Source organism: Silurus meridionalis, chromosome 3 (genome assembly GCF_014805685.1).
Source record: "Silurus meridionalis isolate SWU-2019-XX chromosome 3, ASM1480568v1, whole genome shotgun sequence".
In the NCBI taxonomy this organism is placed as follows: Eukaryota; Metazoa; Chordata; class Actinopteri; order Siluriformes; family Siluridae; genus Silurus; species Silurus meridionalis.
The window spans coordinates 21126890-21144095 of NC_060886.1; the positions used below are offsets into that span (position 1 = coordinate 21126890).

Here is a 17206-nt window from a genome sequence, read left to right on the forward strand (position 1 = left end):
GGACCCCTTGCGATCCTGATGTAAAATGGAAAGCCATCAATGCTATTATCCTGATCTTTTCTATTATTCAAACAAAAAATCATACTTAACAGGCCAAAGAGTCAGTCAGATTATTAACAGTAACTATTAATATTGAAAACATTCAAAGCATGAAGTGTAAAAAAAAAGTTATGACATTTCGGGGAAATATAATTGATTACTCTCCTTCATTCAGTTGTGTCTGCACTGTTAGGCTGTAAATAACTAGAAGGTCAAGCTGTTCATGTGGAAAATCTCTCAGGTCAGGTGCAGTTCAGATTCAAAACAGATGGATGTGATTAAACTTTATTTCATGTGCTACTCTCTGCAATGCGCAGCCGACTGAAGTAGGAGAAGACCCAGGGCCGAGATATGCATTGCTTTTGTTTCAGACCCTCTGTCTCAACAAATAGTCCTCTCTGGAACTGGAGATTTTGCTCCATTTCTGCCATCCGCCTGGAAATAAAAAAAAACTTTGTATTTCATAACTTGCATTTAATCAGAATTAGAATAAGTATTATTAGCCAAGTATGTTGACACACACTAGGAATTTGGTTCTAGCTGTTGGTGACTCTCGAAAGGACAGACACAATAGCACTATATATTTAGTGTAGACTATACAAGACAATACAGACTATATGATATGGCAGAATAATTGTTGAGATGTCTTTGCTTTGACTGAAATACCTATGAAACTCTTCATCCCACATGGCTGCTTCCTCCACTGCTCGTCGTCTCTCCTCTGCAGCCTTCCTCCTCTCCTCTTCTTCCTTTTGGCATCTGCGTAAGTACTCCAGCCTTTCGCTCTCATCCATCTCCTGTAATCTCCTATACTCCTCTTCTTTACTGGCCTCCTCCTCTTCATACTGCTGCTTTAACTTATCTATGTAAACCCACACAATTGTACTCATTATCATGAAATATCTCATTATACATTTATATATGATATACGTATATATAAACACACACGTCTTTTTTATTTTATTTTTTATATGTTTCATCTATATAAGGTGCCTGCAACAGGTAACAATCAAAAACCTTAGGTCAGACCAACAGAATAATACAGTGAGTGTGAATGACGTGGCAGAGATATAAAGGAAATCAGTAGACTTAAAGGAAGAAGCAGTTATGTTTTAGTGAAAGTCTGCTCAGTAATATCTTGACAATACTTGCAGGTTTCTGTGATTTTGAATGGCTGTGTGTCTCTCTCTCTCTCTCTCTCTCTCTCTCGACTATAAAGTTGCTAAACTTTGGAAACGGCTTTAAGTGCATGAAATGTACCTGCTCTTCTCATCTCCTTTTCATTCCTCTCTTTCTGAAGTCGTTCTAAATATCTCTTCTTGTTCCTTATTTCTTCTTGCCTCCTCCTCTCCCTCTCCATCTCAGCCTGCTCACTCCTCTGTCCCTCCTTCTCTCTCTCAGCCTGTCTCTGTCGCTCTTCTTCTTCTTTGTGTTTTCTTAACCTGGGAAATGCACCACAAAATAAAAAAAAGTTGTTATTTATTTTAAGTCTTTTATGATTTTGTTATAGGAATCTTATAAGAGAGTTTGGATAAAAAGTTGAACCTGGCCTGCTGTGCCCTCTGTCTCTGCTCCTCCTCCAGCTCCAGCCTCATTCTCTCTTCCGTCTGCTCTTTATCCTCCTGTCTCTTTCTTTCCTCTTCTTTCTCCTCTGCTTTCTCTTTCCTCTTCCTCTCCACCTCCAGCCGGTGACGTTGGGCCTTTGCGGCCAGTGCTGCCGCCACTCTGCTTTCCCTCTGGTTGATTGCTTCTTTGCTCTTAGTCTGAGGGGATAGAAATGGCCTGAGTCATGCACACCCACTAATGACCATATTTAATCATAATTATACCACAGCTCTGCTGAATTTTCAATTGCGATTGGTCAGAAGGTTTTCTATAAGAGCAGATCTGACAGTGGTAGTGCTGTGCTGTTAGTGTGTAAAAGAAAGTGTAATCATTTATACAGTAAAGATGTCTAACATTTATAGAAGGAGTTTATTGTGTCAGCAGTGTATCAAAGAAGTGTTTGATCAAAGGAAGTTCTTCAGCAGTAAGGACTACTTTTTGAAGTACAGTTGAATGTTGCCTTATTAATTTGGAGAATAAAACAAATGCTGTTGAGGAAGTGACTAAATTACTATGATAAAAAAAAGATTATGCTGCTAAGTGTTTAGCTTTATGTTTACCAGAAGAGGTTATGTTCATAAACCATCTTAGCTATAAGGAACTTTATATATTATATCTAATATTTGTATTTTTGAATAATTGTCCTAATCATTTTTTTTTTAAGAAGAAATTGACCATAATAGCTTTTCTGCTGAAAATGTTGACCCGCAGTTATTTCTTTTTTTTTTAACCATTTTACTAATACCCACATCAGCTGCTGATTCAGACCTAGCAGGATTGGATGCAGGTTGGTTTGTTGAGACGCCGCCACGTGGCAAGAAATTAGGAAGTTGTATTGGGCTAAACATGCCCGTATCTGATGATGCACTGGATCGCCGGATGCTCCATGTGCTCGTTGAGGACGATTTGGCAGAGATGTAGGATCTGGAGGAAACTGCAGATACATCTCTCTCGTGGAAATCAGAGATCCGATCCATGTCTTCATCTTCACCACCTTTTCTGGAGACTGCAACCTGCTCACTCTCCAGACTGTGTCCTGCTACATGCTGCTTATTATTGATGTTTTCCTGATCAATATCCGGACTGTGTCCAGCATCATGGTCCTTTTGGACAGTTGAAGACTGGCTGCTTTCCATACAATCCGTAGCATATTCAGAAGAACCACAGGAATAGTCTTCTGCTGATTTGTCCTCTGACTCACTCAAGAGTGTGTTGGTTGATGTCTTCTCACGTCTCCCTGAACTGTATTTCCTCTTTTCAACTTCCTGCGACAGCTTCGGTTTACCTGAGTTGAGATGAAACCAGGGCATGATTTGGCATATTCAGGAATGGCTTTAGATATTAGTTTTACACTTATTACTCAAAACTCACCCACAACAAATGCTACTTGACCTTTGGACCTCTTTTTTATTTTTTCCACTGTGTTTTGTGACTTCGTGGACTTTGCTTTCTCACCACTTGCCTTTTTATTTTTCTTCTGCAGAACAAAAGGCAAAAAAAAGTACAATGAAGAATAAAAGGGAATAGTCACTGTTCAATGTTAAGACTATAATCTACACCAGGACTCACTTCCATTAGACCTGAAGCTGTTTCTTCAATAAAACTGGTGTCTTGTGACTCTGTGTCCTCATTTGTGTCTGCGTCTGTCTTCTCTGCATAATTAATGTGTGTGCCTCTGCTGCCATGCTGATCAGACTTTTGTTTCTTCACATTCCTTATGTGCTGATCTTCTGCATTGTCTAATTTACCTGTTTTTTTGGACTTGCTGTCAAAATATAAAAAAAACAACACAGAACACTTAGTTAGTGTCACCCGGTGGACAGTGATGGATTGTCACGTGAATAAAATGGAGCTCTGAGCAAGGAATGGAGGCAGATGGAGAGGCGAACTCTAATCCCTGCTTTCTCGCAGGAGGCCGTGGCTGAAACTTGACACACGGGTAAAGAGTGATGGAAACTGAGCCGGATGCTGAAGTGAAACAGAAGAGAGCGATATGTAAATAATAATTAGACAGGATATTAATGACTGAACCCCAAAATGCCATGTTGCTTGAACTCTTTGACCTTATGTCTTGACCTGTAGTGTGTGCACCAAAAACATTGCTGTGTTCAAAACCTAGGTTTCAATGGTCAGGGGTTCTTAGCTTTCCAACAGGTTTTTCCTTTTTAGGGTACATTTAAGCAGAACTTATTATTAACTGTAGAAACTATGTTGAGGTAAACCGATAGTAGTTAAAAAATTCAATAGAGTTATTTGAATACTAAGAGCAAGGTTAATTTTTTCACTGCATTAAATAGAATGACAGTAATATAAACTACACTCTGGATGCTGCCTTTTGCTTTAGTAAGAGTAGAACAGGCCTGAAGAAAAGAATATAATTGGAAATCTGTGGTTGGTATAATAGTATCTCATTAGCATTTCTTGGAATGATACAAACATGTCACCATCTTCAGAAACTCTGGGCATGAGTTAGGAATACACTCTTGATGGAAAACCATTTTAATGCAGGGCGGCATGCACACACATGCTCATTTACACCCCGGGGCCATTTAGAGGAGCTAATCCACCTATTGGGATGTTTGGGGAGGTAGGAGGAAACCAGGAAACCTGTGGAAAACTTGCATAGACAAGGAGAACATATGAAATTTTGCGATCAGTAACCCAAGCTCAGGTGTAAATCATAGTCACTGGGGACATGAGGTATTTTTTATAAGCTTCCACTTGCCACCCTCATGAAATAATTATCTTCTATGTATTTGTGAGTGTGATTTGTAATGTAATTATACATAATTCACAACATTTACAATTACGTTAGATAAAAAAGTTTAAAAAGTATTATGATGTCCACCATACTATGGTCTAAAGTTCAAAAGTGTTACTCACACAGTATTTTTAAACGGCTCTGTCTGACTTTGGGGTTTTGTTTTATCAATACGTTCATCTGCAGCTGTGGGGGTTGAAAGAGATGTTTTTTGAGTGCTGCTAGCAGACACAGGTCTAAGTGATGACCCAGGGTTCTCTCTTGCCTGTGTCCTTCCTCCTGTCTGTTGAGTGATATCTTCCCCTAAAGGAACAAAACCACAAATCTTTATTTGTCAAGTGAGTGTGCTGGAAACCATGACCCATGTATTTTGAACTAACCTGACATTAGATATTAGAGTATGTGGTGTCTTTTAGATTTACTAATAAAGCACTCAAAATGGAATTCAGCCTTTTGTCCACAGATTAACATGGAAGCTACAATTATAGGTTATTCCAAAAGATAATAACAGTGTAACTCCCCTGTTAGACATCAAAATAATCTGCAATTAGTCCAGCTAACTTTTTTTCATGGATCCCTCTGTCTTCGCTTAGTTATTTACAATTAATTTTAGACTGAAAAAAGATTGTAGGTCCAAAAAATATGAAGGTTTCAACATTGTGCACTGGCAATCAAAATTTCTCTTTATCTCTATATTTCAGTTAGAACTGATCCAGCTAAATATTTTGAAAATACCTAATGTTGACTACTGCTTGTGTTAAACATGTTGACCAGCTTTAGATATAGCCTACAAGTAGAGTGTAAAATACACCTGCTTTTAAGAGTCTTTTAATAGTCATGTCATTTAACACCTCTCTAGCAGGCCATACCATCTTGTTAGTGTTTTAAACAGAGGATACTAGTTGCATTAAAAAGAAAAAGGATTGTAAACCAAATACAATCACAGACATTTTATATGTAGCTGACATTCTCTTATTATAGCTTATTGTGTGATATTTTTTTTATACCTTTTTAGAGATTTCAAACACATTAATCTCTTTGTTCCTATCATTCCTATGGCAAAATGACTAAGTATTTCTGTATAGTGCTTGGTGCAATCCCATTATTTATTATTTTAAAAAAATTCGATCCAAATTCACACTTTAACAACACAATAGCTTCTCATATACTATATATACACATTCTTTAAATATTATTCATTAATTTGTCTTCATATAGAGTTGTGGTGGTTGTGAGGCAGCGCCTGTGAAGCAGGAAAGCTCCCTGGGTGGCATGCCGGTTCATTACAAGGCACCATGCACTCACACACATTCACACACACTCAATCACTAGGGAAATTCTAAGCTGCCAATCCTCCTACTGGCATGCTTTTGGGAAGGTGGGATGAAACCAGAGAACCCAGGGAAAACTGACACGAACATGGCGAGTGAAACTCCACACAGGCTGTAAACCAGGATTAGAATTGAACCACTGGATCTGTCATTACTTGCCATTACTAGCCCATACTTGAATCTTAAACACTGAAAGGTTTGGTCTTAAATTTGGAAATACTGGAAATCCAGAGAAAGGCATTTTTTGTTTTGGCTAATGTTGTACTTACCGCTGCTGTAGGCCTGACTTTCTGTACAGTTGTTTGTCTTCTCTTTTCTTTGCTCAGGTACAAAAGCCTGGAAAGGAATCATGAGATTAAACAGGATACAATTGTATTAGACCAGACGAGGAAGCATGGTGTGTGCACTATACAGGTGAAATGAGGTGTGAAGGGTACTTTTATTCTTCATGTTTTATTTTTGTTAAATAGAAAGTGCCTTTGTGTTGACATGAGAAAAAAAATCTCACCGGTGGCATAAAAAACAGTAATAAACAATTAGCTTGTTATTGAGATTAATAAATATTTTAAATAAAATCTGACTTGATGATGGTAATGAAGAGGTTATGGGGATTTATGCAGAAAGTCATGTAAGCAGGATCTGCCTGTTACTTGTAAGGAATCGCAGTAAAGTGAAACAACATGACATAAACCAGTCTTCTAACGATCTTATCACACTGTCCTATCGTAGGTCTTTGTATATAAAAAAAAACACCAGACATTTTTTTTGTTATTTTGTCTACTGCATTACTTTGACCATACCAGAGTGAAACTATTGGTGGCATATTATGTATACAGCCAAACGTTTCTGTACACCGAACCACCACACTCATAGACTTTTTAAACATTACAGATCGATTTCCGTTTTTTTGTTATAATCATTTCCACACTTTTTGGGGAGTTTCCATCAGAGTTTGGAGCAGGGCTGTGCCTAATTGTATTCATTCAGCGACAAGAGCAGAGATCAGGCAATGATGTCAGATGACGAGGTCCGAGTATAGTCAGTGTTCCAGTTCAGTGGGGTTGAGGTTTAGGTCAGGGTTCTGTATTGGCCACTTGAATTTTTCCAAAACAACCTTGTCACACCATGTCTTTATTAAACGTGTACAGGGACAGTGTTTTGATTAATCACATTTTTTCTATTTTTATTTTAGGATGACAAACGAATACATTTATATGAATGCCAGTGGCAGAGCTTGAAAACATGCTCAATGTTTATGGGGGGAAAAGGAAATCTGAATTAAGCCTCACCTGAGCTTTCCTCCTGACTCTCCTCCCATCGGTGCCAGAACATTCCTCAATCTCCTCCACTGTGATATATTCATCAGATCGAGGTATGACCTTCAAAACCATAAACACAGACACCCAGCATGATGGCAATCATATGTGTATTGTGAACTTCCATAACACCATTAAAGCATTTAACCCACATCTTAGTTTAGCTGGCAGGTCTTCTTCTTTTCTTTCAGTTACATGAAGATCTATGCATCATAAACTTTGCTTGGCAACAGTACACTGGACTCTGTTAAGACACGAGCCTTGGTTTATTTCAAGCCCAGATTTTATTGTGTTTATTTCTTAGTGCTCCTACAGTCACTTAACATGCTGAGACATCATGGTTTGAGTAAATACACTGTAGGATTTTTTTTTGAGCTGTGCAGGTGCAGCAGGGTATTTAGTTCAAACTCGTACCTCTTGCTTAGTGCTGGCTTGATTCTTGTGACCTTGCATAGCCCCCACTTCTCTGTCATTCAGTCCTCCTGTAAGAAGAAAACAGATGCATGATTGTCTGAACTTTCCTTGGATACATGGCTGCACATCTCTACACACTGTCTCTGCAGTATCTGTGCGATTACCACTGACAAGAACTGGAATGCATTTCTCTGTACTGAAAACAACAAAGGAATAAAACCCTGTTTACTTGAAATTAATGGTGTCAGTGGAAGTTGAAGAGCATTTGACCAATTCTAATCAGTAAAATGTATGAATTTATAACGTTTATACAAAACTGCAGCCATATTCTTACATGGATGAAACAGGCATGACAAATAAATCTGTTCTTATGCAGGCTTTCCAAATTTTTACTAACTACAGACTCTGTGGTTGCTGTGAGGTTTATTACTACACTGGTAACACACAACCAAATATCTTAACTATAATCTTAAAAAAGTAAAAGGTAGTAATCTACTAAAGGATGAGCTGCATAAAGGCTCTAGAACAATGAATCCTAAATAATGGGATTTCTCTAATTAATTGAATTCTTCATCAGTACGGGGAAAGGTGCACTATTATTATCCATTATAATTGCACACAGACATGGCATGTAAACCTGGATTATATGTTTAATTAAAAACAAAATGTGCATTACTTATGTACTCATAACTTGACTATTTCTAACAATTGAAAAGACAATGTGAGGATTCTTTTGCACTGCAGTTGTAATTTAACACTGATATACCTGATATACCACTTGAGGCAACAATTCTTATGCTTTTAAATTAAACAGAAGTGTTTTTTTTTTTTTTTGTTTAAAACAATGCCATGTTGTATGCAGTTGGCACGAGACAAAAGAGAACCATAACGCTCTGTTGAAAGTGTATCTAACCGAACATCTGACCTGTGTGACCGGTGAGGTCTCACTTTACAGAACCCCAAACACTGCACATTCCTGCAGCAGTGCTGATAGACACACACTCACTAAAGTGAGCCTTGTGGGCTTTGAAATCAGCCGCATATGGCTATTATGATGTTTGTTACCACCGGGCTGGCAAGTCATCCATAAAGCTTCATTCCACTAGAGGGAGTTTTAAAATGAACCCTGACAACATTATCATCGCCTAGTATTTTATCCTAATCAAAGAGAGCGACGATATAACAATGGCTTAATTGTTTTTAAACTGTAAAACTTTAGTTCTGCATTGAAACAGGCCTTTATAGAACCATCTGTCCATCCATTAAATGTATCTAGACAAAAGGTGACACCTTTAGGAGTCAAATTGACATACTGCATGGGTAACACAGGGACCAAGGCTATTTTTTTTTACTGTTTGTTCGTTGACTCTTACACACATGCACAGGCAGACACCCTTTAAAATGTCAGATGTTTATGTACTCTTTGTCTCGAGCCCTTGGAGACATGGTGAGCATGAACAGTGTTTGGCTACAGAGTGGTGGTATTTGCTTTACGCCTGTGGGCAGTAGATCAGACCCAACAGAGCACGGCAGACTGCACCTTACAGCCTGCACACACAGACACACAGGGGCCAGCTCTGCTGCACCACTACACCAACGAGGCACCGTTTATTTTTTGACGAGTCTGTCTGTTTTAATGGGTTCCAGGACCGCTTTGAAGTCAGAGAGAAGGGGAAAAGGGTGTGTTAAGAAGATATACTGAAAGGGACTGGAGAAAGAGAGAAAGGAGGAGGAGGGAGGGGGTTAGTTCAGCCTTTCTCTGTTGTCGCTCAGTTGTGTGCAGCAGTAACCCCAGAGAGCTGGGTTGTACCACGTACGTCTGTGTCTCTCCATGCTTCATTCATCGCTACAGCTTCTCTGATCCCACACACTTGCCCAATCAACTGTTCCAATTATTCATCTGCCATGACTCAAATCCCCCTTAATAGCAACAGAAATCTGCCTTTTTCGTTCTCATTTTCAGTCTCTCTCGCCTGTCTCGCTCTACTTCCACTCATTCACTCTTCTACTCCTGCTTTTCCTTTCGCACTCCTAAGATTTTCCTTCGTTACCTCTCACTATTTGTTTCGCTCTACCTGTTTTTTTTTTTTTTTATTTCATCCACTCACTCCCTCATTTACTTAATCCCTCCTAGTTCTTATTCATTTTTTCACTCTCAATATTTTTTCTTTCTTGCATGTCAAATCTCTCTCTATTTCTTATTCTGTGAACCTCTCTACCCTTGCTGGACCCCTCATTAAGCGTCCATGCAACATGGAATGTAGGCCAACACATATCGCTTTAACCTGAAGTGGCACTTTTATTTCACACCTTTCCTCCCCTATCAGACTCAAGCCAAAAAAGTCGAGCTGTTTAAATGTTATTTCTGTCGCTCTTAACAGTGCAGGGTGATTTAAAGTTTCAAACCAGCTAAGATTAATGATGTGGGTAATCATTTTAAAACGTGTTGTCAGTGAACGCACAGTATCAGGTTACATGCTTCTCTTCATATGCTGGTCTGTATTAGCAAGATGTATGTAGTGATGAAATTGAGGACTGGCATATGATTTCAGTCTGAGACTGCAAAAGAGAGTGAATTTCTGATTCATCCTATAAAAGCACATAGAAACTCCATACATTCGATAAAACATTTCATCTATCTCAGACTGCAATCAATTCTTACTGCACTACTACATGTTTTTGAATTGTATAGAATTTTTTTTAATCTATTTAAGGACAGGCTAAGAAGAAATCCTTGCCCACTAGAGAATAGTAGATGCTTTGAATGTTTTTATATGACCCTAGGTTTTTCTGAGACGCTGATTACATACTGAAACAATGTAAAATGATATGCACCATTAGTCATAACTAATAAGAATAGTTTAATTCAGTGATCTATTATTCAGTAAGATTTCATCAACCCTGTTGATCAGCCTGAGCCATGCATGCTCATTTTAACCACAAATATATCTAATAGTAGACTGGACAACTTGATCAGTGTGCATTTTTTTCTTGTTAAAGATCTTTTGAACATGTTTTTCTCTCATCGGTTCACTCAGTAAGATATCCATAACATACGCCAACAGTTCTGGCATTCCATATGCCTCAGATAACTATGTGTCGACTCTGCTACACCACTGGCTATTTTTGGTTATGAACTTGTTAGCACGTTGTCAGTGTCATGACAGCCAAGTCTAAAGTATCCTCTGGTAATTTTAAGGACACACTTATTGGCTTCAGACTAACAGTTAGCATCCAAAGCTGTCTACAGCAGTGATCCTTGTGAATGTAAGTAATAGTGTGCAACTGTGATCGAGTGATTTATCTAAGCATTTGCTAAATCTAATACCTTTCTTTTAAAATTGAATTCACAAGTGTTTTTCAAGCTTATTACCAGTCTGAACAGGACAGCTAAAGACTATTTCTCCATACATGTCCACATAAGCACTTGAGCTAGATGTTATATATATATATATATATATATATATATATATATATATATATATATATATATATATATAGCCTATAGAAGGATTGCATTGCTCAGGGCCATGTAGCCCGTTTTGGGCATTTGCCTAAAGAATCTTTATTTAGACAGTGCCTTTTTCTCTCGAGGCCCAAATTTCAGGGGGAAAGGGGGAGAATCAGTGGAGACTACAGCATGGATAGAAGAAAGAATGAAAAAGGGTTGGGGGGTTGGGTGGGTGAGTTAAAGTAGGTTTGGTGAGGGGGTTCAGTTTCTGACCAGTGACAGGATAAAGGAAACAGAGCAGCTCCAGAGGTCGGCTTGAGAAAACACAGCCTCTGTCAGTCACACAAACTCCTGGAAGGAGATCACGTTTCTCCGGCCGGGATACCTCACTGCTGCAAAACACTACCAGATGTGGTGCATTCATGACTTGGGGGAGGAGTGCTGTATGGATGTGGGTATAGTATTCTTTAGTTTTAGACTACTTGTTTGAATTCATGTTGCAATCGAGGAGCTTGACATCGAGCTAAAAATGTAAAATCTGTATAAGCAATAAAACAGCTGTTATGAGCAAATCTACTGTGTATGCAAGAGTCCAGTCCATTTACACTTCTGCCAAAATTGTAGAGTGCTTTTTATACAATTCCTTTGTGCATTGTAATTCTAGCATTTATAAATCTTTTAGTAAAGTTATCTTTATTTTGGAATGTTTTTAAGGCCAAATGAACTTCAGCCTCCTGCCAGATTTTGAAAAGATTAATTAATGCTCATTTTCTTCATAAGGGGTGTTACATTGATAAAGTACAATCACTATTAACTAATAACAACTGATATAAACATTGTGACCCCCACAAATACTCCTTCAAAGGCATAGCTCATGAACCAGCAGCCCATTGCCAATTCTACCATTTAAATTCAGTCATTTCAGGGTTTACATTTTCACATTAGTGAGAGTTCTTTAGTATAAATGTATGTAGAATTTCAGGAGCACTTGAGCAGAACTAGATTTTCATGAATACCACGTTAAATGCAACTGCAAACAATCAGTGAATAAATCCATTCATATTCAGTGTCTAGGACGAGGATAATAACATTTTCTATATGGTTCTGTTTGGACAGATACTGACCTGTTTGTGTAGCCTGTGCTTCTACTTGGTCTAAGATGGTCCATGACTCTTCCAAAACACCTTCAGAAGTCATCATCCTGACAACTTGGAAAAATATAAAGACATTTTAACAAAAGTCATTATTTTTTCAACCTCTTCTTTCGTTTTATTTCTTTACTGATTTCATAGTCTGCTTTTTTTTTACTTTGTTTGAATTGACTTCCTGACCTTCTCAGCATCACTGTTCTTAACCTAATGCTCCATAGAATGACTGTGACTGGATCTCGTATTACATTTAGACAGATTATAGGATAAAGGTGAGATTATGATGTTTAAGTTATGTACCTCTTTTATTTCGGAGCACCTTTAACCATAGTGCTGACTTCTGTGGTCTGTGGGCAGAAGGTAAAAGCCAGTAAAACACTTTATTACCATGTTCTCTTAGGGCATCCTCCAGAGCTGGGTGGTCCTCTGTGTCAGTTAAGGGATCCCAGAAAGACAAGCATATGATTTCCCCAGCAGGACCCATGATTAAGGTGCCTAGGACTCCATCTTTTTGACACTCTGAAAAACACGTGCAGTGAAGTTAGCAAGGGGACAAAGAATAATATCAGAAGGGAGGATTGTACTTTTGGTTTTTGTATTGCAGTCTCACTGACATTTAATTGCTTAACCAAATCTCAAAGGTGCTGAATAAATTTGTCCATCCGCAGCTTTGACAGTAGTGCTGACTATAATTCAAATCTCAAGCTCATGTTAGTGTGTTGGGTTTTAACACTTACACAAATACACTATATAAAAACATGTATAGTGTATGTGCTCCACAATCTAAGCTTTTTAATAAACAGGATCAAAACATGTAATTATTGAATAGATTTGTTTAATGAAACTGTTAATATTTATTGCCAAGGTGCCTTGAGTGTCTTCACTTAAAAAAAAAAAATTAATAGGCAGAGACTTCTATGACTTCTTTTTTTCGAATATAAATGCTTTTTCTTGAAATTAAGATTATTAAGAATTTGGTAAGTAAATGACTGCATATATTGACTGCTATACCAAAAGTAATAGCAGCAAATAGCTTGTTTTGCCAATGTTAAACATTTAAGTAAATATAATTAATAACTAAATCTTGTTATTTTTTTAAACATATATTAAAAATTGGAATTATAAAAACTTCTGTGGCTTATAGCATGGTTATCAAACAAGATAGCATTTTTAGGCTTTAATAAATCACGGGTGGGTTACCTTTCAGCTCCAGAGGAAGACTGCCTCTGATAATGCCAGGCTGAGGGTCTGACTGATCTGCAGGGTTGCACGGATCTTGTCTGTAGATTGCCATAGAGCACTGTTTTCCGAGACCTCTACGCCCTTTAAATGGAGGCAGTGGACCCACTGCAGTCTGATGTGCTGAAAAATATAGATAGCATTAATGAATTATTAAGCATGGTTTAACAAAGCTGAGATAGATACATAGATCACCTTTTCACTTTATTTCTCTCATAGACAAATTTACACACCTAACTATTGCAAGACTAAATATATTTAATTTAATATTTAATGAATTTGACACCTCTCACTAATTTTCTTCTCAGCTTGGAGCAGTTGAAGGTTCAGATATAGGGCATTGACAATGATTCCAGCCTGAAGGAATTTACCTATCTTCTAATGTTTTTTTTTTTTGTCAGTCTTTACCTCCACAGGAAAATGGATGCAATAGTAAAATTATATGATGTAATATTTTGCCATTATGTTTGGTTTTAAACTATCCATCTGTCCCATTGCATCAGAGGAACTGAAAAAATCATTGATTTTCTGTGAAATTGTTCTGCTAAAGAACAGGATGTGATCTGACGTCGTTACCTTATATACTTCCCCTCATTTGTTCTCTGTATTCTAATACTTTCTACATTTATGTGCAATGGCTTCTGAACCTCAGGAGTTTAGACCAAACTTAATCTAGTCTGCTGTTATTTATCATATCAGCCCCAGAGATCTCTGCAGTACCCCACTGTCAGCACATCTTGGATATCACACATCATGCACCACTATTAACTGCAGCCAGTTTTAGGTTGTAGACTGACAGCCTATGATACTCCTCAGAGAGAGCATGCAGTTCTTATTTATTTCTGCTGTTGTGATAATGTATATTTATCTATGTAAAGCTTAGCTTGTTTTGATTACATGTGTAGGTGTTTGTGAACTAAAATGGAGAGACAAAGCTGTCAACACAAGACTTGGTCATTTTCAAATGAAAAGGGTTGTATGTATGATATATTGCTGTGTACAACCCTGCTTCACTTTTTATTTGGAAACGCATTCCTTCACTGAAATGGCATTTTTCTGGAGCATAACCAGCCAGTAAAAACATTTTCCCTCACTCTTTCTTCAAGAGGTTCTTCTCTGTGTGATTTTATGGTTGAAATGTCTGAAATCACTTCAGAAAGTTATATTTTGTTATAGCAATGCCAAAAGTTATGTTTTTATGCTGTTTTTAATGCTTGCAAAGCAAGGCCAAACTTCTTTCCATGCCAGCATTCTTTCATTTATGTTTTGGTTGACCATTATGAAATACTTTCATCACACCACATGAAAACAAGATCTGTGATGATGTGAGTTGACTTAAACTGTGAATCACTAATCAGTAGTATACAATTCCTTTGTAATATGTTTGGATGAATATCTGAAACAACCACCCAACTGTGCAAATCAAATTTGACTTAAAAACAGCATTAATTCTTCTCTTATTCCAGCTTTATTAGCTTAAAACATATCAGACAAATAGATATCAGTTACAAATTTCAGTTTGGCTTGATTTATTTCAATACCTTTGTCATCATTAGGTGCAAACCCGATGAGGATATCCTGTTGTGCTGCTTTTAGACTGCACCCACGATCAACAGGTTTGTTCTCTTCTTTCCTAATTGACTCCACTTTCTGTTCCTCATCACTACACAGGACGTCCTCAATTTCTTTCTTTTTCTCAGGAAGGCCACAATTACCATCTGACAAGACAAAAGGAAGAGAGAAAGCTCTTAAGGCAAGGCACCTAGGTCCTGACACTTGAGATAAACTTAATGTGGAGACTTAAGACAGGAAGGGTAAGCTCTCCAATTCCTTACTTCAGATAATAAATGACTTAGGAATTTGGTGGATGCAGTATATGCCAACAGAGAACACCAAACATTGAACAATGCACGAGGATCCCAGTTCAGACATTGACTTCCACTGCTATTGATGTGGTCTTATTTGTGAGTTGATAGTTAATCATGCAACCTCTGGGTCTTACCTTGTTCCATTGGTAAAGAAAGTAGAACAAGTACTTTCTTAAGTTCAGTTCTTTCTGGCGGTTTGGGAGCAACAGCCTCAATTTTGTTTTTAGGTGGATGTATATCCGGCAGTTGTGGTACTGGCTCCTTATGGTTTTCTTGAGTCATATTCCCAGCTTTGAGCTTAAAGACATGCTACAGTCAAAACAGTCATGCAATTCATTTAAATAGGCACAATATACATTAATGTAAAGGTAAAACAAATGAAGTCAAATTAACAAATGAACAAATTAACTTAAACCATCATGAGTCATCATGAGCCACCAGAAGCTTCAGTTCTCCTAGTCTATGAAGCTGTAGGATATAAACACTAATCTTGCTCAATCAATCAATTGATTGTTGCTCTGTTGTGTTTTAAAAGGCATTTTGTTGGCACGGTCGGTACAGTTCCAGAGACACAGACATGGTAGAATTGGTGCTTGATAGTTAAAGGCCTAAAGCCAAAAGTGCTAGAACCTTATTTAAAGCTGAAGATGTGTTTGCACTAAATGTTTGAAAAGTTAAAACAGTTATCATACATTAGTATACACACTCTCCGGCGTGCCTCAGAGTTTCACATGTAGTATTTCTTTACACAGGTCTCTGCACAGAAAGTTGTGTTTGCTGGTATTTGTTCTCACTTTAAGATGAACATTGAATATTTAAAACTTATAGTATACCACACAAAAATTATTTTTGTTTATAGATATTCAAAACAGTTTCCATGCTGAAAAAAATCACACTGACCTGGGCCATTTTTGTGCTGGGAATGTTGACTTACCCCATGGTCTTTGCAGTCTGCATCTACAGGAAGTGCTTGTTTAATGGGGGGTAAAAGAAGGTTGCGCCGTTGTACTAAAGCAAAAAGTACAGTTATTAAATATATATGTGATTACTAACATTTGATGTACAGAATTTTTTTTGACACCGTTCATTGGTATACAATGTTCTAAGGGAGGGTAATGAAGAAACTTTTTAATTGTTTGTCTATTGTTATCAGTTTAACAGAAAAAATGTGCTCACCAGGATTCAGAAGCCAGCCCCCCTCAGCTTGTCTTCTGTCACTGGGGACGTTGGAAAGGTGACTGCAGCCCAAAGAGAAGTTTGTATTAGCTGGTCTTAGAGCGTGTCCACCTTCCTCACCACCTGTCTCTATTGCACTCGGCTTCCATTGACCGTTTAAGTCCTTTGGGTAGCCAGTCAAATGCTCTGCAACCTGGTGAGTTTGTGTCAAAATAAGAAAGATAAAAGCTATTGAGGAAAAGGTTAGACTCTTTGAAGTAATGGTCAAATTGTGTTCCAAAGGAAAAACTTAACTGTATGAAAAAGTTTCAAATAATCAACCTCAAATAGATGCCATAAATGCTTTTTCTTTTCATTCTGTTTATTCTGTTTAGTCTACTTTATTTCCACATTAAAAGGCCAAATGTTAACCATAGCAATAGAGCAATGCATCATATGAAAGACAGTGACAAAGAAATAGGAAACTAAAGACACTGAAGGTCAGATGATTGGTTAAAAACTGACCTTTTAAGGTTTCTCAACCGATAATGCTGAAGTAATAAAAAATGGTGTATCAGACATGACACAGTAATTCCAGAAACAAGAAACCACAGGAAGCTGGAGTCAAGTTTAGAGACAGTCAGATTATAGAAGATGAAAATGTTATGAAGGGAGGAAAGATAGTCATTTCCTTTCAGGAACTCGAGCTGCATCGGAACGCTTTGGGAACATGACTGCGTTGTCCATGCTCTGATTAATGAGTCTAATCAGTCAAAATTAAAGGCAGGCTGTCACCGGCAGGGTAATGTCATGACCAGTAAGTATAAAATGCACATAGAGAGAAGCTGGCTGGCACTGGTGGGTAAGGCTTACGCCTGT

General features: G+C 37.8%; 1 protein-coding gene across 2 annotated transcripts in view; it reads right to left on the reverse strand.

Annotated features, from left to right (window-relative positions):
• Positions 1 to 315: 315 nt before the first annotated feature.
• LOC124378991 (uncharacterized protein KIAA2012 homolog) overlaps positions 316 to 17206 on the reverse strand; it is a 29214-nt gene continuing 12323 nt past the window's right edge. The window contains exons 7-24 of one of the 2 annotated variants that reach the window (XM_046838955.1): positions 16349 to 16541; positions 16107 to 16180; positions 15307 to 15469; positions 14846 to 15022; positions 13266 to 13427; positions 12453 to 12584; positions 12042 to 12125; positions 7467 to 7534; positions 7026 to 7115; positions 6006 to 6072; positions 4528 to 4708; positions 3214 to 3409; positions 3016 to 3121; positions 2394 to 2929; positions 1585 to 1802; positions 1300 to 1481; positions 706 to 901; positions 316 to 474 (exon numbers count right to left, since the gene is read on the reverse strand). In XM_046838955.1, the coding sequence (XP_046694911.1) occupies positions 330 to 474; positions 706 to 901; positions 1300 to 1481; positions 1585 to 1802; positions 2394 to 2929; positions 3016 to 3121; positions 3214 to 3409; positions 4528 to 4708; positions 6006 to 6072; positions 7026 to 7115; positions 7467 to 7534; positions 12042 to 12125; positions 12453 to 12584; positions 13266 to 13427; positions 14846 to 15022; positions 15307 to 15469; positions 16107 to 16180; positions 16349 to 16541 (2970 nt within the window). In that variant the 3' untranslated portion in view covers positions 316 to 329. Of the gene's footprint in view, positions 475 to 705; positions 902 to 1299; positions 1482 to 1584; positions 1803 to 2393; positions 2930 to 3015; positions 3122 to 3213; positions 3410 to 4527; positions 4709 to 6005; positions 6073 to 7025; positions 7116 to 7466; positions 7535 to 12041; positions 12126 to 12452; positions 12585 to 13265; positions 13428 to 14845; positions 15023 to 15306; positions 15482 to 16106; positions 16181 to 16348; positions 16542 to 17206 lie in introns of both variants that reach the window. The other variant, XM_046838944.1, reaches the window with a different exon arrangement.